We start from the raw sequence: 25,372 nt of genomic DNA on the forward strand, positions 1-25,372 counted from the left end.
ACTTGTCTGTATTTCTAAGAGTTTTCTCTTGTTCAGCTGCATTCTGTTTTAGTGGAATTATGCAGAAACGGGCATATGTGATTTATTGCACAGTAAGTGGGTTGAGCAATTTTTATATAGTACTTAGTCTTTTAGTATACTCTAGGCAATAAAATAAGATTCAGTTCCCCTTGAGCACAGAATTTAATTGTGCAGTTGAGACGTATTAAAATTAATAAAATACAGCTGATTACTAAAAACAGCTTAATAAGTATAGTTTATTGGGGTTTCATTTGAAGTATCTACTGTATTTGCCTTTTTCCAGTAGATCACAGTTTTGGAAACAGCAGGATGGGGGAACTGGAAATACAGCAAGTCAAGCAGGCAGAAAGTTAAGTCCGGGGTAAACAAGGCAGGGTCAGAGCTTTAGGTGCCTCCAGGATCTAGGAGGATAGAAAGTGAAGCACGAAAAACACCTGATATCTAGCACAGAGTCTGGGTTGGCTGAGACCCCAGGAAGTCCATGGGTATTCTCTTCTCTCTTCAGTGTGTCATCTTAAACGAGTTCTAAAGTCAGTACCTAAGATGAAAATAGCATATAGTCAAAACTACCCTAGAAAGTCGTGAAAACACTGTGTTGGAGATGAGTGTACTGTCTCTCAGTGAGTTCAACACAGCCTGCTTTTCTTCCAGCGATGAAACAGATGGCTGGTTCTGTCTGAAAACCAGATGAAGAAGTGGGCTTGCCAACTTTAGGGGCCATGTTGTATGCAAAATAAACACTGTATCCTTAAACACTAGAATCACACTCAGCATGGCAAAGCGCTGGTGCTGAAAGACTTAGAGAACCTGAAACTGATTGAGGGAAGAGCAGGTTCAGTCTTCAGTCTCCTACTGCTTTATGCTGCCACTCACATGAACTCGTGGAGTGGAATGGTGAGAGCTGAGGATGATCATGAGCCCATACAGTTGAGCTAGAATAAGTTAATGTACAGATGCTACTGCCGTGCTGTATAAGTAGGTGTCGGGTAATCAGCAATGAGTCTTAATTGGGTCCAAGTAAGAGGTTCTGATATTGGTATCCGTCTGTTCCACAAAGATCACAGGTGGCTCCTATATCACTAAACCCAGTGGCATTTTTCCATTCCCATCTTATTTGAATTTCATTATCTTACACTGTTGACCGCTCCCTCCTTGGTGTGCTAACCACATTCTCCTGTCAAAGGAAGGTTCAGAACCGTAAGTACAACTAATAAGGTTGTCTGGGTAAAGAAATGAAGCAGCTCAGACATTTTCCCCACGCATCCCTGCTGCCTTCACTTTGATGTAAGGAGCCCATGAAACACATCAAGAATCCATTTTGTACATTGTGCAGATGATTTGGTTTCCTTAGGGACACCATTGAATCAGATTCTTTGATATCTTTGAGACATTTGAAGATACTGTAAAAGATTTTTTTTTTATTGAGTTATACTCAGTTCACAATGTTGTGTCAATTTCTGGTGTACAGCAGAATTTTTCAGTCATACATGAATTTACACATATTCATTTTCACCATGAGCTACTACAAGATTTTGTATATGTTGAAGTTACTGTAAAAGATCTTGAAGGCAGATCTGGCGTGAGAATACCTGGTTCTGCCATTTCCTCGCAGAGTAACCTTGAGCGAGGTACTTAATTTCTGGTTAAAAGAATGAAATGCCCACCTTGCAAGGTTGTTCTGAAGAATATAATTGTTAAAATATGAAAAGTCCTTGGAATAGTGCCGTATTTCTTTTAAGTGCTGTGTAAATGTTCAATATTATTGCTAATATTCCTTGTTCAGGCTTACATTTAGCTGTAAGTTTTTTCAAAGAGCTTTCGTAAGGTGAGATTATTACAGTTAAGCTGATACAGCTGGTTTTCAAGCATGTTGAAAGCAAAATAATTTATGCAGTTTCTTAAATGTACCGTAATTTATCTGAGTGAGAAATGTGCTGCTATTAACTCTGTGCTCCAATTGTGTGATTATCTTTTAATTTTCAGGAGAATCCTCATTGACACTGGAGAACCAGCAATTCCAGAATATATCAGCTGCTTAAAGCAGGCTCTAACTGAATTCAACACAGCAATCCAGGAAATCATAGTGACGCACTGGCACCGTGATCACACTGGAGGCATAACAGATATTTGTAAAAGCATCAATAATGGTAAACAGAAAACATTAAGCTCATTGAAGAAAACTGTTTTTGGAATAATTTAATTCAGTTAGCAGAGCTAAGTAAGCTAGTAAACCATGTACTGAATACATTATATTTAAATGGTACTTTTAGAAGTGAACATAACTTGAATACTGTCCCCAGCTTTAACAACAGAGGAAAGGAAAAGTCCTGTTTTCTGTTTCAGAACTCTTCCCTCTTATTTTTCCCCTTTGCGCAGTGATGAAGGTCAGTTTTTATTTAGTTTGTGTGACAATGACTGTTTTAGATTTCATAATGGCTAACTACTGCTGAGCATCCACCGTGTGCCAGGCCCTGCGTGAGAACTTCTCATGAGTTCTGTGAGGCGGATGCTGTTACTGTCCATGTTCTAAACGTGGCCTCACATCTTCTATAACATAAGGCAATCACTGGTGTTCTATCCAGGGTGGAGGGAGAGGGGGTGAGCCCTACAGGTGTCTGAGAGGAGGGCACCCCAGGCAGAGGGCAGTGCAGAGGCAGAGACCCTGGAATGGGGGTATGTTTGGCGTGTCCAGGCAAGACAAGGTTAAGAACATTCATTCACAAAAAGAATGTACATAGGCATTCAACTAATATTTTTTAACATTTTTAATTACCTTCTTTCTAGTTCTTGAGACTATAATTGGGACATCAGAACATTCTCAGCTACAGCACCCAGCATCACCAGGCTGACCGCTCTAAAAACCTGCCTACCTACCCCTCTAACCTCCTTCCTCCCAGTCCAAGGGGACTGCCTGGCCCAGGAAATCATTCTCTATCAATCAGACTTTTCCTCACCTTTCTTTCTCTTGTCTATCATTAAATTTTGTGAATTAAAAAACTATGGCAGGGGGAGGGTATAGCTCAGTAGTAGAGTGTGTGCTTAGCATGTAAGAGGTCCTGGGTTCAATCCCCAGTACCTCCATCAAAAATAAACAGAGAAACCTAATTACCTCCCCTTGCCCACTAAAAAATTAAAGAAAAAAAACTACGGCAAAAAAAAAAAAAAACCTATGGCAAAACTCCTTAATTAGCTTTGGTCAGCTCCTTTAGCATGAGAGCCAATTTGCAAAATTAAAATGTTTATGGCCCCCTTTTTCTCCTTCATAAGTCAGCTTTATCGAGCCTGAATTTACATACATGAAATGTACCCATTTTAAGTATATAGTTTGGCAAACGCGTATATGATCACTCCAGTCAAGATAAAGAACATTCTCACCTCCCCAAAAAGAGGCCCCCCCCATCCCCCCTGCAGTGATTTCCCCCTCCACCTCCAGCAACCACTCATCTGCTTCATTTCACTGTAGATTAGTTTTGGCCTGTGTTCCAAAGTTGCCCGTAGCATAGGGATCCAGAATCACTCTCTGTCCTTTCACACAGCATTGTGTTTTTGAGATTCACCCATGTTTCCTGCATTAGTAGTTTGTTCCTTTCTTACTGCGAAGTAGTAATCCGTGGTAGGAACGTGCCACCATTTGTGTATCCATTCACCTCTTAATGGACATCTCACCCACTTTTTTTTTTTTACATTTTTTATTGATTCATAATCATTTTACTCACCCACTTTTTTTAAAGTAAAAATTAAAATAGTTTTGGGTTCCATACAAAACAGTACTTATATACTAGATTACCTAATATATTGATTTAAAGAAAATCAGGGAGAAATTTGACACTGTTTTATAGCCACTAAAACTTTAGTACTTTATTTGAGAAGTGGCTGGTTGTGTTTCATTCTGAACTTTATTGAAGCTGGACCAGCTATATGCAAACCTTGAGTTATTCCACACTGAAATTATACAGAGGTAACTGTCAGAATCTCCCCGCAAAAGTTCCATGTGTTTCTTCATTCTCTAAATCCTTAATTGTTAGCATTCTTGTTCTTTTTTGCTTTATAATTTCTGTTCCATATTTTAATTATTAGTTTAATTTTTTATAACTGTTGAATTATTAGTATGGCAGAAATTTTTCAACTACTTGACAGCGCTAACAACCTGTGTTTTTACAGGCCAGACCAAAATTATGAACGCCATTTATAAGATTTCTATGGGAAGATGCAGTAACTCCGAAGCAACCTGCTTACAGAATTTTAAATTACAATCAGTGTATGATTTAGCAACTCCTGGTGACTTACAGGGAGCCAGAATTTTACTAGACATGAGAACTGTACAGCCCCAGGCTGCTTAAGTGTTCTGTTTTGGTTAGTTTTTGACTAAACCTTACAAAATATATTTTGTTATTTGATAATCATTATTTTGCAGCTGAAGTTGGGCCTTTGCCATGTATTTAATATTCTAGTCCTAGAAGTCAAACATTTGTTTCTATGCTATTCAATTAAAGTGTGTTTTTATTGGAAAGTATACAGGAACAGTATTACATGTTTGTATCAACTTAAATAATTAGCATCAGCAATGATGTTATAATCTAATATTTAAACCTTAACAAATGAGGGTTTCCTTCTGATAAAATAATTATATGATAGAGACAGAAAGTAGGTAAGTGGTTGCCAGGGGGCGGGGAGAAGGTAAGAATAGGGAATGAGTACCACTGGGTACAGTGTTTTGAAAATGTTCAAAAGTTATACAGTGATTACAATTATACAAGTCTTTGTACTGGAAAAAATACCCACAGAGTTGTACATTTCAAAAGGGTGAATTTTATAGTTTGTGAATTATATCTTGATAAACTTTTATTAAAAATTATTATTATTATATGATTGCTTTCAGCATACCCTTCTCCATCTTACTTATATAAGTTGCTATCGTGAATATGATAAGTGTTTTCATATTTGCATATAATTTTAAAAACTTAAATGGAGTTATTTTATAGGATGACATTTATTTTCTAATTTTGAGATAATTGTGAGTTTTTTTGAAAAGATTTCTTAACTTGAAGTATAATATCTCCACCTCTTTACTGACAGATAAAATTATGCAGATTAAAAATAAAAACAAAAAAACCTCACTCTCTCACTCCATAATGAAAATAGCCTTATTCTGTAATGTCAGTCCCCGAATAGCATATTATTTTTTGCTTCAGCCTCAAAGATAAAAAATAATGGAGTTTGGGGCTGAAGAGGGAAGTTCTAGTTGCTGTCATTTTATTTTGTTTTTATTATATTTGCAGAATTTCTACCTCCTTTATCCCCCCTACCAGCCAGATTTCTATGCCTTGCCAATTTTCCTCTAATGTCTTTTTCTCTCTCCATATTTCCATTGATACAACACTAGCCCTGGTTACCTGCTAGCTGGGTTATTGCAGTCATCCCCTCCTGGTCTTTCTGATCACTCCCCTCCCAACCCCCCCACCTACAGCTGCCAGACTAATTGACCTTTTAACACTATTTCATTTTCTTACTGAAGAGTGCACGGTAGACAACGTGTGATAAAGTTTTTATTTTAATAATTTATTCTTTTTGCGGGGGGGTGGTAATTAGATTTGTTTATCTATTTATTTGTTTTAATGGAGGTACTGAGGATTGAACCGAGGACCTCATACATGCTGAGTACACACTCTACCACCGAGCTGTACCCTCCCCCCACTGAAGTTTAAATTCTTCTGTTCTGTGAAAGGCATCTTAAGCCCCTCCATGATCTGAGCTTATCCTATTTACCCCTCTCCTCTTTATTTGAGAGGCCCCTCTTCCTAACCAGTGTTTTGCATCAGACAAGTTGGTAGCATTGTGTTTTGCACAGATGCCACACTCGTCCTCATTTCTATGCCTTTACTAATGCTGTTCCCCTTACCTGCAGGTCTTTCTCTGAATTCTTCCCAATCCTCCTCACCCTGTAAGTTGTACCTCAAGTTCTATCATATTTATGAATCCTTTCCTAATTGTTTCTCCTTTCTCTAAACTCCAGTTGCTTTTATTAGCTCAGTTGTTCATTTGGTATCCATTAAATGGTACCGAGTGTAGTTCTCTAATTATTACCTGTTTGTGTTCTGTTTCCCCAATTATCACAGTGTTTCAGCACTTTGATGTCCTGGTGCTTGTAGTTACTGTACGTTAGTATACTGGTTAGATCATTGCCAGTTAGCTATTTGACTGGTTAATTAATTGATTTTCTTTGTGTCAGTGAGGGTAATATGGGTTACATTTATTTTAATGGTTTAATATCTTAGCCCCAGGTTTGGGGCTTCTTTTCAGCATTCACAGAAAGAACTTTATGTTATCATCCTTTTATTATTAGCTATTGGCATGATGCAATGACTTTTTTTTTTACTATATGTTAGGCATCTCAATAGAGAAACGTTCCTGGATTCTGTATTCCTGCCTCTTCAACACCCATCTCAATCTCAAAGCTAGCTGAAATTATGAAGAGTGACTTTCAAATTTTTGTATAAAATAGGAATGACTAGAAAAACACAAAGGCTTTTATAGAGACCTAGAGGGGCATAAAAGAATAAAAATCTCTGTCTTTGAGACAGAAGGAACAGTTACCATCCCAGAGATACGCTGCTATAATTCATCCCATTTCTATTTCCTCTAAATGTTAATAGTTTTTGTAGCCTTTCACAAGTCAGCTGTATGAAAATTGATCTCTTAAAAGGCTGAATTATCATTTAAAGTGTGACAATATCTTTTACATGTTTTGTGACTAGACACTGCATATTGCATTAAAAAACTCCCACGGAATCCCAAGAGAGAGGAAATTATAGGAGATGGAGAGCAGCAGTACATTTATGTGAAAGATGGAGATGTGATTAAGACTGAGGGCGCCACTCTAAGGTAAGTAAACGTCCTTGAGCCAGGAAGGGCGGGGGGCAGGGGGTGTCAATGTATATATGTGTTTTAAAAAGAGGGGTAAGGAAGATTTCTACATATTTGCTTGCATGAGTGAAAGTATCTCAGGAGGGATACAGAAGATCTGGTAATACTGGTTACTCTGGGAAGAGAAAATGGGTTGCTTGAGAAACATGACAAAAGAAAAAGCTTTTCTATCTGCCTTTTTTTAAATGATTTGTTTGAATTAATTGATCGCCTTTTTCTTTTTTTTATTGAAGTATAGTGCACTTACAGTGTTGTGTCAGTTTCTGGTGTACAGCATAGTGTTTCAGTCATACATATACATACATATATTCGTTTTCATTATAGGTTACTACAAGATAGTGAATATAGTTCCCTGTGCTATTGAGACAGGAGGGAAGAGGGCAGGGCCCAGCCACTCAAGGAATGACAGCAACCAAAATGGTGGAAGAGTCACCGCCTAGTTGGTCTTGAGGATTAAGAGGTTTGACTTCTAATAGACTTTGAGCTTATTTATGCTCAGTTGTAACAGCAGGATCAAATAACATGCCCGCAGGCGCCATGACAGCCCCAAGGCTAACCACAAAAGGCCAAAGGATGGGTGGTGGCCCAGTCCCTGGGAATGCCAGCCCCTTCCCCAGGGCAGTTGGATTGATCCCACCTGTAGGCACGTGAAGCTACTGAGACCATAAAAAGTGACACCATCAGGCCTAGTGGCCCTTTTCACTCTCTCCCCTTTGGAGACGGCCCGCACTCTGTCTATGGAGTGTGCACCTACTTTTACTTTAACTTGAGCACCCAATTCCCACACCTCTTTCCTTGCCTTTCTCTTGCCTTACACTCTATGCAGTATGTATCTCTCTAAATAAATCTACCTTTGCTCAACAGTGGCTCGCACTTGAATTCTTTCCTGCGTGAAGCCAAGGACCCACACTTGGTGGGGCACGTCCCAGGGGCTCAACCGAGACCTGGGACTCGGCCCTCCTCATGCCCCACATCCGTTTTCCTGCATTACTATGATTACCTTTTTTGAAAAAAATTTAAATTTTAAAAAAATAGATTAACATTTCCTGCTCGGGGGATTTAGGGATCCTACCCATCGGTTAAATTCAGGGCTTTCTCGTGCTCTAACTTCCAAAAAGTGACCCATAGCTGAAGTAAATACGTTTCAGGTCAGACCCATAATCCCCCACGACCTATTTGAGGGATTCAAAAAGGTGTTTCAAACTCGTTTTTGTTTTTTTTTTTAACGACTGCTTTTTTTTTAATGGGCTTGATTTTATTTTTATTGTATTTGTTTGTTGTTTTTGTGGGGGGTGAGGTAATTAGGTTATTTTTGTAGGACATACTGGGGATTGAACCGAGGACCTCGTGCACGCAAAGCGCGTGCTCTGCCACTTGCAAAGTTTTTGGAACTTTTAAAACCAAATTAATTGTGGTTCCCCACAATCTGTACTTGCTTTCTGACTTGAGAATATCTACTTCTCTGTACTGAAGTTTTTTTCTGCTAAGACAGAAGCTGACTCCTCCTCCTCACTCTTCTCACTCCCTCTCCCCTGACCCACCACATCTAATAAGATTAGGTTTTAACCTCAAAGATCTTGTCTGCTTGCCAAATTTGGAAGAAAAAAAAATACAATAGAGATAGAGATAATACCCACCAAGCACCCTAGTAAAGTGTAGAAAGTTATCAAGGTTTTTCAGTAAGGATTTGATTCTGGTTGTAACCTTCAGTCTCAGAGAAAAGTCAATCTGACAGCTTTTGTTGGCTGTTCCAAATTTTCTGAGAGAGCCATCCTTATAAAGTCTGCTCTATCACAGAGGTGGCAGAACTAGATAAATGCTCTACCTGATGAATGGGAAGGCCACAGCTGCAAGGCCTCTGATCTTTAGCAAAGCACCTCTGATGTCATTTCCTCTTCTCCCCCTGCCTACGTGAAGTGAATTTTAACTCAGTTTTTATGCAGATTAAAGCATTAGCCACCCAGGTGACTGGAGAATTGGAATTTCCGATTCCCTGATTTAAGAAATCCTATTGCCTTCCGCCTAGAAGATATCAAAAGAAAATCTTAAGCGAGTTCTGGTGTGAAGAGGGGGAGGCAAATAATAAAGGAGGTCTTGCAAGCACATTGACAGATAAGACAGTTTGCAGGCTCTGAAACAGAATGGTTCTCCAAATGAGTTTTTGTGATTAAAAAAAAAATTGGATTCTACTTATAAATGCATTCTGTGTGTGATTGTTCATAAGATTGTCCATAACATAAGATACATACTCACACCCACATAGTTCTTCCATGATGGTTTGATTTACATACACTATGAAACGATTATATTAGTAGGTTCAGCTAATATCCACCATCTCATATAGATACAATAAAAAGAAAAGAAAGAAAAAACAATTTTCTCCTTGTGATAAGAACTCTTCATTTACTCTCTGAGTAACTTTTTTTATTTATCATACAGCAGTGTTAATTTTAGTATTCATGTTGTCCATTATATGCCCAATACTTATTTATAATTGGAAATTTGTACCTTTTGACTATCTTTCTCCAGTCCCCCCCCCAACCTCTGGTAACCACAGGTCTGATCTCTTCTATGAGCTTGATGTTTTCTTGTCTTTTTTGAAGATTCCACATATAAGTGAGATCACGCAGTATTTGTCTTTCTCTGCCTGACTTATTTTACTTAGCATAATGCCTTTAAGGTCCATCCATGTTGTCACACATGGTAGGGTTTCCTCGTTTGTTATGGCTGAATAATATTCCACCGTGTGTGTGTGTGTGTGTGTGTGTGTGTGTGTGTGTGTGTGTGTGTGTGTGTGTGTGTGTGTGTGTGTGTACACACCACAACTTCTTTATCCATTCTTCCATCAGTGGACACTTATGTTGTTTCCTTGTTTTGGCTATTATAAATACACTGCTATGAACATTGGGGTACAAATATCTTTCCCAGTTAGTGTTTTCATTTCCTATGGCTATATTCCCAGAAGTGGAGTTGCTGGATCACATGGTAGTACTATTTTTAATTTTTTGATATTACTTCATATTGTTTTCCACAGTGGCTGCACCAATTTACAAGTCTACCGATAGTGCACAAGGGTTTCCTTTTCTCCACATTCATGCCAGCATTTATCTCTTTTTGCTGATGGCCCGTCTAACAGGGCTGAGGTAACATCTCATTGTCATTTTAATTTGCATTTCCTTATGACTAGTAATGGTGAGCATCTTTTCATGTCCCTGTTGGTCTTTCGTATATCTTTGGAAAAATGTCTATTCAGGTCTTTGATCATTTTTTTTAATTGGGTTTTTTTTTGTTGTTGAGTTGCACAAATTCGTTATATATCTTAGATATTAATTCCTTACCAGATATATGATTTGCAGTTTTTTTCCCATCCTGTATATTGACTTCACATTTTTATAGTTGCTGGATATATACCCCCTAGAATCATTTTCACATAACATTGAATACTTTAATTAACAGATTGTAGTGGGTTTAATCAGAAAAGAGATGATTTCTAAATCTCTTTAATACCTTGCTGCTGGTACAGCTATAATATTGTAATTGTTTGCAATATATAAAGCATACACTTAGAAACCTAAAAGCTTAATAGTTTTTAATGACAGTTCTTAATGCCTCTCAAAAATAATTGCTCCCATTATGCTAGTATCTCATGTTCTTGTACTTTCTATTACATTTTTAGCAGATTTTTCAAAGGCTTTACATTTCAATATTTAATATTAAGGATTTGACTTTTTTGGGGGGGCAAAGGAGAAACTCTTAAGTTACAATCATTTCAGTTTTCTTAAATACTGTTATTTAAGAGTTGGATTTTGTCAAGTGTGTTTGTAGTGTCTAGGGAGATGGCCTTACTTTTCTCCATAGCTTTATTATTAATTTCAGAGCTCTTACAATACTGAAACACCCTTGCATTTTTTGAATAAACTTTACTTGATCACAATGTCATTATTTTTAAATTTGCTTTTGAATTCTACTTGTTAATATTTTAATTAAGATTTTTATAACAATATGCATTAGTAAGATTGGGTGGTAGTTTTCTCTTTGTGCAGCTTTTATCAGATTTGGGAGTGTAAGTTTTCCTTCTTTTTCTATGCTCTGGGATAGATTAAGTAGTAGTGAAACTATCTGGCTTTTAAAGGTTTGTTAAAGTTGCCTGTGGAAATACTGCACCTTTAGTTGCTAATGGCAATTACACATCTTTTTGGTGAGGGTTCATGATTGCTTAGTAGTAACACGGTCCTGTGTGGAAAGCTTAACGTGTGTAATTTAAGCTTATTTGTGTACTTTCTATAGATTTCTCTTTTTAATACAAGACTAGACTTAAAAAATCATGTAATCTAAGCTTCTTTGTTAAAAGAAAGGTTTATGATTTCCAGAATCTCAAAACCAAACTTGAAAATACATTTAGGTCAGTAGCGAGGCTTATCAGGGTCTAGAGGAAGGGAGGCATTCAGAATTACCTGTGATAGTCTGGCTTTGTTGTGCATAAAAATACAGGCATATGCAAATAATTAGCCAAAGAAGTGCAAATGGATGCCTCTATGGAGAAAAAAATTAAACAGGGTGGAGCAGTAATAGTAACAAATCTTGAAAGACTATTTGATTCTTTGCTTTGTCTTCATTTTTCCTTCCAGGTATTTGTTAATTTCCCACTCTGAAAAAAAATTAGAATCGGTTTCTCCCCTTCTCCCATTTATGGGCAGCGTTCCTGTCTCCCAACCTCATGGGGTCAGAATTTTGACGAGATTAGTGCTCAGTGTTTCCACTATTAGAACGATAGACACTGTACGTAAACCATGTTGTAAACTGTGCTTACTTTTCCTTTCCTGCTTTCCTGCAGTTAATAATTGTTTTGTTTTGGTTTTTATTTGGATCGTTTTCTAGGTACTTATCATTAACTCAACTCTGATTACATACCTCTCCTCTCAGGATATTTAAGTGTATCAGGGATTCTCGCACTTTCGTCTTCTGGAAGAACCTCCTCCCTCCGAGCCTCCCAACCTGCTGCGTTCCAACTGGTTTCCCCCAGGTTCCGTTTAGTTGGGGAACCAGGCTGATGCTGCTGTCACCCCACAATTCCCTTCACACTCACCCTTTGCCTCTCTCTAGCCTCGAACCTCCGATTTGCTGTACCCCGTCATTTTCCTGGTACTCCTTTTTTGGTGGAGCTCATCTGCAATAGCATTCTGAGGGAAAAAAAAAAAACGGTGCATTTTTGAGGACTTACATGTCTAAAAATGTCTTTTTGTAAATCCGATTTGATTTAAGGTGCACTGGGTCCGGATTCCAAGTTGAAAATCTTTTTTCAGTCTCAGTTTTGTATGCAACATTTCATTGCCTTCTAGTTACAATATTGTGATTGAGAAATCTGAAACCCTTCTGATTCCTGAGCTTTTTCACTGTGTTCTGAAATGTCACCACGATGCACGTTGGAGGGAGTTTATGGTGCTGGGTCTTTGTTTGATAGGCCTTTTTAGTCTGGAAACCTGTGTCCTTCAGTTCTAACCATTGTTCTTGAAGTTGCTCATTGATTATTTTATCTCATCTGTTTTGATCTGTTTCATTTACTAAAACTCCTTTAGTAAGAACTCTTAAATTCGTCCTCTAACTTTATTTTTTTCTCCCATTTTCCATCTTTTTGGGTTTTTGTTACACTTTCTGGGAGGTTTTTTCAGCTTTATCTCCTAATCCTATTAAGTTTTTCTTTTCTCTTCTCACATTTTTAATTTTCAGAAGCTCTTTTGGCTCCCTAAATGGTCCTTTCACACTATCCTTTCTTCCTTCGTAGTTGCAACTTTTTGTCTTTCTGAGGACATTACAGTTTTGGGGGATAGGCGGTTGTGTGCTTTCTTTTTTTGTTTTGGGGGTAATTTTCTTCCTTATATTTTTTGCCTCCAAATAACTTTGTTTTCATTTGCTCTCCTCAGTGAGAGGGGCTTTCTTCGGATGTCTAGTAATTCTGCTCATCTGGTATTTACTGATGTCTTCTCACGGAGACTACACAGCTGTTTGGGAGCTCTGAAAATGTGAGGAGAGCTTTTGTAGGTTGTGAGCCTCACTCTGGGGTTAATGTAGATGAATTGTTTAATTTAGCTGGGGAACTTCCCACACTGGTATCTTAGTCTTTCTTCCTGAGCTGGTAAAATTCCCCAGAAAAGACTCTTAGAGTCTTCATGTAGGATAAAAGCCTGGATGCCAGCCTTTCTAGGAGCTGACTGTGGAAAGAAGGCTTGGAGATTCACACAGCCTGGTTTCAGTATAGTGTCACTACCGCCATCTGGGCCTGTGTTTTACCCTTTTCAAAGGTTAAATCTCCAGTCTTCTCCCTCAGTGGGGTCAAACTGCTCAAAATGGGAAGAGAATCTGAAGATCTAAATGTTTGTTAAGCAGACTCTGAACCAGTTCTCATTTTAGCCTCCCCTCCCACCTCACCTTTTATTCCAGATTCCTGGGACCAACATCCTGAGACTGGAGAATTCTGCAGTGTCTGTAAATCTGGCTGGTCCTCAGCTCTTACCACCCGCAGCTTAGGCTTCAGTTTTCTCATGTCTGATAGGTCACTTATCACTCATCTGTCTTCTTTCTAAATTCTAAAATTTTGATGATGTGGTCCATTGTCCTCACCCCTGGGAGTTTATGCCATTTTTTAAAAATCCCTTTATGGTCATTTTATTGGTGTTCTAGGAAGAACAGTAAAGATGCAGGTGTTCAAACCACTATCTTTAACCAGAAACACATGTTCAATTCCTAAATAGTAAATACAAATCTGCAGTTCTATTTGCGCTCCCCTCCCCAACAAAATCCATCATTGAGAAAATGTATTTAAAGTATTCCAAGCACATAAAAATGCAGTGCTATTTAGAATAAGCAAAGAGAAAGATAATTGACCTCTTAAGCTAAATAGAATCTAATTTAAACCATATTTCATTAAACATTTATTGCTATTTCCTGTGATTCAGTTATCTGAAATGTAAAATGAAGAGATTAATAGTACCCACCCCAGACCAGTAAAAGCATTAAGTGTATAATACCTGTAAATCCCTGAAGTCAGTGCCTGGCACATGGAAAGCAATATATTAATATTAGCTACTAGTAATTGCTAAGCACTGGGAATATAAAAGTGGGAATAAGACAGGAGTCCTGCCTTTCAGGAATTCATAGCCTTGTGAGGTTAGAATGGTAAACAAATAAGAAAACAACATGAAACCCGCAATAACAGAAGTATAATTCAAAGTATAGGAGTAATAGCAGAAAAAAAATGACCAGTAGAAAGGATTATCTCTCTGTGGCTGAGAAATCAGGTTCTCTACAGAACAAATTATTTACACCTAGCTCTTTGTTTAACTAGCTTATTGTTAGTATAGTTATAAACCTTATATAAATGTAAATGGAGGTTATTGAGCTAAAATATTTGTCATGTTTTAAGTCTTTACTATTATAATAATTTTGTTTATTAACAAAAGCTGAAAACAGAAGAAGACAAAGGACATAAGTGCTAAATTTTTTATCTTAATAGAGGGTGAAATCAATAAAAATTGCTTTGTTCTGTCAATTTTTAATGTAAAAGAAAAAATAAAGTATGTTTCTTTTAAACTTTTAGCTACCCACTGCTAAAATAAAATATTTACCATTTATTAAGCATGTAACTTTGTGCCAAATATGCTGAGCACTTAAATGCTTGTCTTTGAACCTCTCAGCAATCCTTTGAGACACATATTATTCAAATTTCAGTGAAAAACTGACATTAAGGGAGGTTAGTTTGCTCAGTTTCTTACATCTACTTAAGGATGGGTAGCTGACAAATCACCAAGAAAAGAACAAGAGGAAATAAAATGCAGTACATATAAAGGTGACAGCAAGAAAGTCTAAAAACCAGAAAGCTTAAACCTTAATGACTGAAGTGAGTCAGACATACACGCATGGGGGAGGGAGGAGGGAGGAGAGACGTACATAGAATAACTACTCTGTTAAAAAAAAAAAAATTCTGAGACCAAATCAGAAAAACAGCCAAAAAATACTGTTTTTAAGGATGCTTATCTCAGTGTTATTGATGGAGAAAAACTGCCCAGCAATAGGCAATTAAATTATGATTCACTCATATAGTAGACTGCTCTGCAAACACTAAAAACCGTTTTAGAAACAATTTAGTGATGCAGAAAAATACAGTATGGTAAGTGCAAAAATTTTAAATCAGATATTAAAACATCTCAATTTTGTTTTTAAGATATAAATATACAAAGAAAATCTTTAAAAATTAATATTCTTCATCAGAAACTAATACGACATTGTAAATCGACATTTCAATTAAAAAATTAAAATTTAAAAGTTGATACTCTTAAAAAGTAAAAGCATATGATCCACCAATTCCACTTCTGGGTACATATTCAAAGAAAATGAAATCACTACCTTGAAGGGATATCTGCACCGCAATGTTCACTGCAGCACTATTTACAATAGCCAAGACATGGAAACAACCTAAGTATCTATCAACAGATGACTGGATAAAGAAGATGTGGTATATATACAGTAGAATATTACTGAGCTATAAAAAAGGAAGGAAATCCTGCCATTTGCAACAACATGGGCAGGCCTTATGCTAAGTCAGACAGAGAAAGATAAATACTATATGACCTCACTTAAATGCAGAATCTATAAAAACCAGACCCTCAGAAAGAGAACAGATTGGTAGTTGTAAGAATTGGGAAGTAGCGGGTGGGAGAAATAGGTGAAGGTGGTCAAAAGGTACTAACTTCCAGGTATAAGATAAATAAGTTCTGGGAATGTAATGTACAGCATGGTGACTGTAGTTAACAGTAATGTATTGTGTATTTGAAAATTGCTAAGAGTAGATCTTGAAAGTTCTCATCACAGGGAAAAGATGTAATTATGTGAGGTGATGGATGTTAACTAAACTTATTATGGTGATCATTTCACAATGTAGACATACATAAAATCATTATCTTGTATACCTCGAACTTCAATGTTGTATGTCAATTATATCTCAGTAAAACTGGTGAAAAAATACATCAAAACAAAAAAGAAGAGAAATTGCAGACACTATGACATATCACTATACTATAATTTATCTCATGAGGTGTGTTTCTTGGCCTATTTATAGACAGAGCGAGGGAAAAAAATGATTCATGATTCCTCAGTTCAAATAACAAACAACCCCAAACCTTAATTTCCTTATTTCATATGTATTTTTCCCTTATCCCATAGTGAAAACCTTGGTTCTCCACATCAATTTATTTACTTGTTTATCCTATCAAACAATTAACACAAATTCATTTCAGAAACATAATAACCAATAATATTGCCAGCAATAAGCATATTAAATAAAGTTCAAGATATCTTTGCAGTTTTTTTATCTGAAGATATAATATATATATATATAATTCTTTCTTTTTTTTTTGGAGGGGGGAGGTAATTAGGTTTGTTTATTTATTTAATTTATTTTTAAGGGAGTTACTGGGGATTGAACCCAGAACCTTGTGCATGGTAAGCATGTGCTCTACCACTGAGCTATACCCTCCCCCTATCTTAAGATATATTCTATTAATGATGTCTTAGTATTGCATTTAAAGCTTATTTGAATTAATTCACTTGTTACTGTGGCTTTGTTATCTATCTAGTACACAGTAAGATTCACTTCTTTCCATATTCAGTGTTAAGGTTTTCTTTTTCTTTTTATTTAATTTTATGTTTAGAATATATAAAATATTTACATAGCTTAAAAGTTAAAACATTATTTGTCAATTATATCTCAATAAAAAAACTTTTACTCTAAAAAAAAAAAAGTTAAAACATAAAACGTTAAAAGTTCTAATCAGAGAATTCTTGCTTGAATCTCTGTTCCCTGCACCCCACCTGCCTACCTGCTATAGGCAGCTATATTCATTAGTTTTTTATTTATACTCCCTGACTTTCTTTTTGCAAAAATAAGGAAATATATGCTTATATTTTTATTTACCGTTCTTTCTTATACAAAAGAGCATACTATGAACACCCTTTTGTGCCTTGCTTTCTTATCACTTGACATTATATCCTGCAGATTACTCCATATGCATTCATAGAGACCTTCCTCATTTTTGATAGCTGCATAATATTCCATTGTGTGACTGTACTGTACTTTATCCATAGTGCCCTATGGATGGACATCTGGGTTGTTCCTACTATTTTGTTATTACAAATAATGTATGAATGAATAACTTGTACATATTTTTTATTTTTGTAAAGGTGTATTTTCAGGGTAAATTCTAGCAGTGGGATTGATAAGTCAAAGGATTAATGCATATGTAATTTTGCTAGAAGATGCCAAATTCCCCTCCATGTAGGCTCTACCATTTTGGACTGCCACCAGCAACATATGAAAGTGCTTTTTTCTTAGTTGTTTCTCATAAAAGAATGTGTGTTGTCGTGATGTGTGTGTGTGTGTTTGAAAAAAATACAGTTTTAAATAATAAAAGCACTATCTGAGTAGTGGAATGATGGGTGATTTTTATCTCCTTTAAGTACTTGCCTTTTCTGTTTTCCAAATTTGTTGTAATCAGTGCTTATTACTTATAAGAAAGAAAAGGTAGCAGAAATATTAAATTTGCACTTTAGAGTGAGAAGTGTGATTTAGCTAAAGGAGAGAATTTTCTGATAATTTTCAGAAGGCCACAAGAGAAAAAGGAGCTTTTTTAAAAAAAACTTGTTGACATCCTTTATTTGTGTCTTGTCCAGAGATGATAGAGAATAATTTACTTCCCAAAATGTCTTCTAAGCCTAAGAGTTCATAATTGCTACTCTTTCTTCTTTGAACCAGAGTTATATATACACCTGGCCACACTGATGATCATATGGCTCTACTGTTAGAAGAGGAAAATGCGCTCTTTTCTGGAGACTGCATCCTAGGAGAAGGAACAACGGTATTTGAAGACCTCTATGATTATATGAACTCCCTAAAAGAGTTACTAAAAGTCAAAGCTGCTGTTATATATCCAGGTAGGTAATTTTTTTAATCTAGCAAACCATTTGTGTCAGATGATGAGGAAGATTCATTTTGGTTTGTCTGGATGTGTTCTTTGAGTTCTCAGCCTGGAAGAGATACATATAAACTACTTTTTTCTAAATTATACCCCTGAGCCTTGTCTAGCAATGAAAAGAAGGCTGAGAGTTGTATTAATAACTTTTTATAAAGATATAAGGGTTATTTTTTAACATCACACAGCTATTAATAGAACTACTTAAAAAAGGAAATAAACTTACTGGAACAAGAAATTTTTTTTCATTCCATAAGTTATCTTCAGCTTTGCTGTTAACTTGATTTCTGTTGTGGACTCTATTTTAGCTGTGTAACCAACCTTGGGTAACATTTGACCTCTGAAATTTAGATTTTTTAACTCACAGTACAGAAATACCAAAGGCTTCCATACAAATATAAACTGTATATTTATTTTAATTCTCCAGAAAAAGAAACCTGTTGTTAGTGTTCAGCTCTGATGGCACTGCTCTGGAATATGAATCTCCCCTCCATCCTAAAAGCTAAGAAAGATTCAGGACCCAACAAGAAGCCCCGGAAGGAGAAAGAGACTAGATTACCTAATTTTTTAAGTTCTTCTAACTTGCTCCTAACCAAAGAGCCATGGAAAGCTCTGTAAATAAGTGTCTTCTATACCTTTATATTTTCTCATGAGCTCCCACTGCTGAGGGGATACGAAACACATCAGTGGGGCTGGACATTTAGATTAATATTATGACATAAAAGGAACAGAGGCTGAGAGCTATTTTGAAAGAGAACAGAATAGACATTTGATGCACTCACATTCGAGCAAAGCTAACGAGAAGCTGCCTAGTACAGGTTCTCGGACTGTTCGCTTCAGTGAGTCTAGTGAACTGGCTTATTATCAGCACAGCTGGGGCTCACGTGTAAATGACGTTCTGTAGCCATAGCTACTGTGCACTAAAGCCTGCTACCCTACCCGCCAGGTACTGTGCGGGGACCTTCACAGACCTGTCCTCACAAAAACCCAGTGAAGCAAGGAACGTGGTCCTCGTCGCACAGCTGAAGAAATAAACTCAGAGATTTAGAGACTCACGGCCACACAGCTAGTAAATGAGTCAGAATGCTAAAGCCTGTGCTCTTTATAGAGCAGGTTAGTCTGCTTCTGAATATTTTGTTATCAGATATTTTAAACATCCCTCTTGCAGACTTGTGTAATATATTTCCCTGTCTTTACAGAGCAAGTAAATTTCAGTATAACTTTATCTGGGTTATTAGCATTTCTGAATTACTAGTGTAGACAGAAGGCTCTTAAGTTCTTCTGTGGTTCTTGTGAATTTTTAATAGCTCTTGGTCACTTACATAAAACTATTTAACATCCCCGTTGTCAACCTTTTGTAAGTGAAGAGCACAAAGTGGTTAAAAGCTCCCGAGTCAGAATCCCAGCTTCTTAGCTATGTAACTGTGGGCAGATTATTTATTTTCCCTATGCCTCAGTTTCTGCTGTCAAAAGGGGATAATAAAAGTACCTAACTGCTGGGATTCTTGTAAGAATAACATATATTAAGCATTTAGAGCAGTATCTGGCAAATCATGGACACTCAGTATTACTTGTCTTACTGTTGTAGTTACTGTTTTATTGCTGTATTTATTTTCTATTTTTAATGAACAAAGTAACATATTGTATATAGATTTTGATATATCTCTAATGTTTTTTGGCATTGTATGTCATTTTTAAATCTCTTCTTACCTGCATAGTTTTCCAAATAATTTATTATGTGTTTAGTATGCTTTTTCAATATATTATATGAATTATTTTTAAACAATGAATTAACTTAAGTTATACTTAATTTTTTTATCTGGTTGAAATAATTTTTATAATTATTCTGATTCAGGACATGGCCCAGTAATCCATGATGCCGAAGCTAAAATTCTACAATACATTTCTCACAGAAATATCCGAGAACAGCAAATTCTTACAGTATTTCATGAGAACTTTGAAAAATCATTCACAGCAATGGACCTTGTAAAAATTATTTACAAGGTAATTTTCATTTATTTTACTTGTACATAGCCACAATTGTAATAGAATAATCTATTCAGTAGACTGCAGATGTGGTAAACTCATCACATCCCAGAGCAGAATGAGTCTGTTAGTTTCATAAGTAATGTCACTTGTATAGATTTGAGACCAGTAAGCTCAATGTTCTAGAACACAGAAGTCAGATAAACACCAGCCTGCAGGACAAAAATAACCATTCTGAGCCATTAATTAAGGCTTTCATACTTCGCTCAGGCAGGGAGAGACCATTGCCAACAACCTGATGAATAAGCTTTATTATGACTTATGTATTATTCTAGTCATCTTGATTATCCAGTGTCCCAACCTGCAGCAAGTGAGAAGGGGTGATCTGCCAGGGACTGATCCTGGGATTACAGCAGTGAGAAGCAGTAGCAATGCCTACCAGTAGATGAAAAGGAGAAAGAGCATGAAGAAGAGCATGCATGGAGTCAGTCGTTCCATACGTAGAGGAAGAGCCCCTCACTCAGGGGCCTCTGAGCACATCCCTGTAGCAGTTGACCAGTATAATTCAGTTTCTTGGCACATGTTTCTTAGGTATTTGCTGTGTAGGCAGTATGGCTTTGGGGTTAAGAAGGTAAGCTTTGCAGGTGGGGAGGGGCGAGGAATATGGCTCAAGTGATAGAGTGCATGCTTAGCATGCACAAGGTCCTGGGTTCAATCCCCAGTACCGCCTGTAAAAATAAATAAATAAACAAACCTAATTATATCCCCACCACCACCAAAAGAGAAAAAGAATGTAGGCTTTGGAATAAGATTACCTAGGTTTTCAAACTCCCACTGCCACAACTACAGCCATAAGATACCTGAGAGCCTAACTAAAGACAAGCTTGAAAAGGAATTGGGCCAGTTTCAGTTAGTAAAGGACCTTCATGTCCCATAGGCCTAAGTTATCCAAAACCAGTTAACTCATACTCAGTGCTCTTTGTATTACAAGGAAGGGATGAATGAGTAAAAGGGCTGACGATGAAAAGTGCCAGGAGTAAAAGGGTAATGTAAATATTTAAATTCTGTGGAAGACTTCATTTCCTATCAATGCTCCAGTAAAGCCACTGGACGATACACTGATACACTGATCGTTTTTCCTAACTTAAGTACAGACAGCAGAACTCTCTGATAACCCTCACAGGTGAGTCATCCAAGTGTGCAGGTGTGTGCCTGCAACATGCTGGATCTGCATTCAGAGGTGTGTTCACTGTGCGTATGTCCGCAGCACCTGTTGCATACAGAACGGCATTCGGCATTATAGAGACATTTATTCATTCCGCACACGGAATGAATTTTCTGAATGCCCTCACGTGCCACGTACTGGACTAGGTGCAGAGATACAAAGATGACTACAGATCCCTGCCCTTGAAGGACTCACAGTTTAGAGAACACAGACATGTTCAATGGATACTTGTAGTACTGGCTCTTTCATAATAGCTCCCATTTTTTGAGCACGTTATTATGTGTTAGACACTGTACTAAATGCATCACATTTACAACAGTAATTTGAGGTACTTAATTTCAAGTACCTTGAATTTTCACTAGATAAAGATACTATTATTCCAACTTAACAGGTTAAGAAAAAAAGTGACAGAGCCAAATAATTTTTCTGAGGGCACAAAACTATTAGCTGTCACATACTCAAATGTCAGAAGTCAGGTACTCAAATCTTGTGTTTTCTGTCACTCCAAGCTTCCTCCAAGGCCTATACACAGTATGTCACAGCATAAAGGAAAGAGGAATCAGGTCTACCTGGTGAAGATGCAGGGTGATGAGGCTTGTCTGAAAAAGCTTCAGAAACTTAACTATTGAATTAGATCTTGAAGGAGTAAGCATTCCCCAGGCCAGAGTACAGGGGAAGGGAAGTCATTCTAGACAGAAGGAAAGATGTATTCAAACACTGGGAGTCATAAAAGCATCGTGCATGTTTGAAAACCCACAAAGAAAATGCATTCGACTGGAGGCCAGAATGCATATTGTGGATGGGTGGGAAAGGGGTCAGGGGTCCCAGGAAATGAGGTGGGAAAGGCAGGCATGAGCAGGTCATGGGAAGCCCTTGGTTGCCATGCTAAAAAACGTGGGCTTCAGCCAATAAGCTGGGAATGACCACTGAAGGATCTTAGGCAGGGAAATCACATAATGAGATCTAGAAAATCACGCTGGTGGATATAATGCATGGTGCTGGAGCTTAAGGCAGAGTTTGGGGTTGGAGGTTTATACTTGGGAATCATTAATTCATAATGTTGATGTGGCAAACAGGTTGAGTAAAAAGAGAAGCACGTCAGTGATACAATTCACTATAAACATCAGTATTTAAGAGAAGTCTGGGGAAGGATAAATTTTAAGCTTGAAATACATATGATTTTATAAAAATGTGCAAAGATCTTATCATGTAACCTAATAAATAAACCATTGGGCCAATTGTCTGTAGCAAAACTATCTAGAATAATTTTTACATTTATTTATTCATTCATTAATAAAATACTGAGTTCCCACTGTGTGCCATTTTGCCAAGCACTGGGTATTCAGTAGTGAACAAAACAGATACACTACTGTCTTTACGGAGCTTACGTCTATTTTATCTATAAATAGATTTCTCATAATACAGTGACCTGGAGCGAGGCATGTACAAGATGAAATTGTTTTGATTGTTACCATATAAAAATGTATTTGAGTTAAAATTTTCTTCTTTGGCATTTTTTCTTTAAAAGTTTCAAAAAGATCAGCTCTGTTCTTTTCTAAAAAAGAAATGTTTTACTGTCACTCATTTTGCTTTTAGAATACTCCTGAGTATTTACATCAAATGGCCCAACATAATGTCTTGCTTCATTTGAAAAAATTAGAAAAAGAAGGAAAAATATGTAAGTATTCTACCAAATTTCAGTTCTTTTACTACCACAATTTAAAATATTTTTTAACAAATGAACTAGTTTCCTTTGAGGAAAAACACCACCCACCGGAGTTCTCCCTGGAATGTCACTGTAAACTGGAGAGACGGGCACTAGAAAGGGTCAGTTTTGAAAGGCCAGTGGACCACAAATAGGAGCAAAAGCTCCCACGGGGATCAGAATCCCGTGTGGGGGTTCCAGTCCTCACCCACCAGAATGACAGCCTCAGGCCTATAGCAGGAAGATAGCTCCTCCACTCCCAGACCACATGGCCACGAAGAGTTTTACACGTAGAAGATTTGGGAACTGGCCAAAGGTTCAGCAGTAGTAAAGTCAAAGAAATTAAAACAGTAATTCTATAACTGTTTACTAATGTGACATTAATTCATCAAATTAATAGTCTTAGAAGTTAGAGCCTTAAAATCTAGAGGTTCAAAGTTGGATTTTGTGTAGAAGCTTCAGCAATGTTTTTATATATAAATACACACACACACACACAAAAGCCAGCTTTGTATTGAGCAACAGAATTATTTTAGGAGTTAATGCTTTTTCTAGCTACAAGATAACTTAAAATCTAGTGATTTGCTTTTCTGTTGTTAAATTTTTACTCTCTAATTTTCTTTCCACAGTTAGCAATGTGGATCCTGACAAGAAATGGAAAGCTCAGCTTTAGTTTCAGATGAATGAAAGCTTTTATTGTTTTGTTTTCAGAGGATGGTATGTATGTTTTGTTAACCGTGAATTATTTACAAAGAATATAGAGTGTAGAACATTAAAAATAAACATAGCTGTACTTTAAAATAGCATCATATTTATTCTAAAATTGCATTTTACACCTGTACTACTGGCCGTTTATCTAACCTGGTTCTTACAACATTTTACCAAAAATTCAAAATCCAACAGTTTATCCATTTTCAATAGGTAAAATAAAACAGTTTCTTTTAAAGTAATAATATGTATGTAATTTAAACAGGATAGTATTCTTAGATAGTATTTAAATAGTCTTTATCTATTACCAGTGCTCAATAATACTGTTTTCTCTAGCTGCTTCAGTGAACAGCACAGATTTCAATGCAATCCCTCCTTTCTGCAGCATTTGTCTAAATCTGTAGCTAACAGCTTTGTTTTCATGTTCCTACCAATTACATCATGATTATGTATCAGTTCTACAGCTCTGTATCAGGTATATTTTCTTATAATGGAATTCCACAAATGATTCATGTAAATCAACTTTGGTAATAGAAAAATATTAAATTCCCAATTAAAGATGTTGTAGAGAAATAATTTCTGTAATCCATTAGCACAACCAACTTACTTGCCACCTTTAGGTTTTAGTATATAAACAATCATCAATATCTATGTGAATTATATACCAACAGTTTTTTTAAATTGGAAGATTATAAGACAGGGCATTTTTTAATATAAGTAGTGTTTTCAAATAGTGGTTAGGTTCAAAGGAGCCAACCAATGCTTATTTAACCCAGAAGGTTGCCAAATGACAATACAAAAATGAACTCAGAATTCTGAGAGTATACTTTCTTTAATCTTCCTTAAAAACTTAAAATTCTTTATAAAAACTTTCTCTGCCATCATTACCACTTCCTGCCCCTTCTCCCAAGGTCCCTAACACTTTCATACCATTCTAAACACTGGAGACCAGTTGTGTTCCTGAAACCACTGCATATTACAAAATAACTGTGAAGTCAACAACAAAAAACAAACAACCCAATTCAAAAATGGGCATTTGTCGCAAGAAGACATACAAAGGGCCAGTAAGCACATGAAAAGATGTTCAACATCACTAATCATGAGGGAAATGCAAATTAAAACCACAATTAGATACCACTTCATGCCCATTAGGATGGTTATTATCCAAAAAAATGGAAAATAACAAGTGCTGGGGAGGATATGGAGAAATTGGAACCCTTGTGCATTGCTGGTGAGAATGTAAAATGGTGCAGCTGCTGTGGAAAACAGTCGTCATTCCTCAAAAAAACAGAATCACCATAGGATCCAGCAATCCCACTTCTGGGTATGTACCAAAAAAAAACTGAAAGCAGGGACTTGAACAGATTCTTGTACACCCAGGTTCAGGGCACCATTATTCAAAATAGCCAAAAGGTGGAAGCAACCCAGGTGTCCACAACAAAAAAAATGTTGTATATATGTAAATGGAATATTATTCAGCCTTAAAAAAGGGAAATTCTGACACGTTACAACTGGATGAAACGTGAAGGCATTATGCTAAGTGATATAAGCCAGTCACTAAAGATCAAATACTGTATGATTCCACCTACATGTGGCGACTGGACTAGTCAAATTCATAGAGACAGAAAGTACAGTGGTAGATGCCAGGGGCTAAGGGAGAGGGAGAAATGGAGAGCTGTTGTTTAGAGGGTAAGGAATTTCAGTCTGGGAAGATGAAAACAGTCCTGGAGATAGATGGTGGTCATGATTGTACATACATCAAAGTGAATGTCCTTAATGCCA

At 36.7% G+C, this 25,372-nt stretch overlaps 1 protein-coding gene and 1 long non-coding RNA gene across 6 annotated transcripts in view; one reads left to right on the plus strand and one right to left on the minus strand.

Annotated features, from left to right (window-relative positions):
* The window catches only part of LACTB2 (lactamase beta 2), a 33,861-nt gene that overhangs the window by 706 nt on the left and 7,783 nt on the right, over positions 1-25,372 (plus strand). For 3 of the 4 annotated variants that reach the window (XR_012065443.1, XM_072951819.1, XM_072951818.1), the window contains exons 2-7: positions 2,005-2,168; positions 6,777-6,903; positions 17,750-17,928; positions 19,822-19,970; positions 22,774-22,855; positions 23,512-23,599. Coding sequence is in view for 3 of the 4 variants with exons in the window: in XM_072951819.1 (XP_072807920.1) it covers positions 2,005-2,168; positions 6,777-6,903; positions 17,750-17,928; positions 19,822-19,970; positions 22,774-22,855; positions 23,512-23,555 (745 nt within the window). In the remaining variant the exon portion in view is untranslated. Of the gene's footprint in view, positions 1-2,004; positions 2,169-6,776; positions 6,904-17,749; positions 17,929-19,821; positions 19,971-22,773; positions 22,856-23,511; positions 23,829-25,372 lie in introns of those variants that run through there. The other variant, XM_006203171.4, reaches the window with a different exon arrangement.
* LOC140690244 (uncharacterized) overlaps positions 238-25,372 on the minus strand; it is a 43,415-nt gene continuing 18,280 nt past the window's right edge. Inside the window, exons 2-4 of one of the 2 annotated variants that reach the window (XR_012065444.1) lie at positions 13,372-13,619; positions 12,032-12,125; positions 238-1,195 (exon numbers count right to left, since the gene is read on the minus strand). This is a non-coding gene — a long non-coding RNA (uncharacterized lncRNA). The remainder of the gene's footprint in view (positions 1,196-12,031; positions 12,126-13,371; positions 13,620-25,372) is intronic. The other variant, XR_012065445.1, reaches the window with a different exon arrangement.

The sequence above is a fragment of the Vicugna pacos genome, chromosome 29, assembly GCF_048564905.1.
Source record: "Vicugna pacos chromosome 29, VicPac4, whole genome shotgun sequence".
NCBI lineage: Eukaryota > Metazoa > Chordata > Mammalia > Artiodactyla > Camelidae > Vicugna > Vicugna pacos.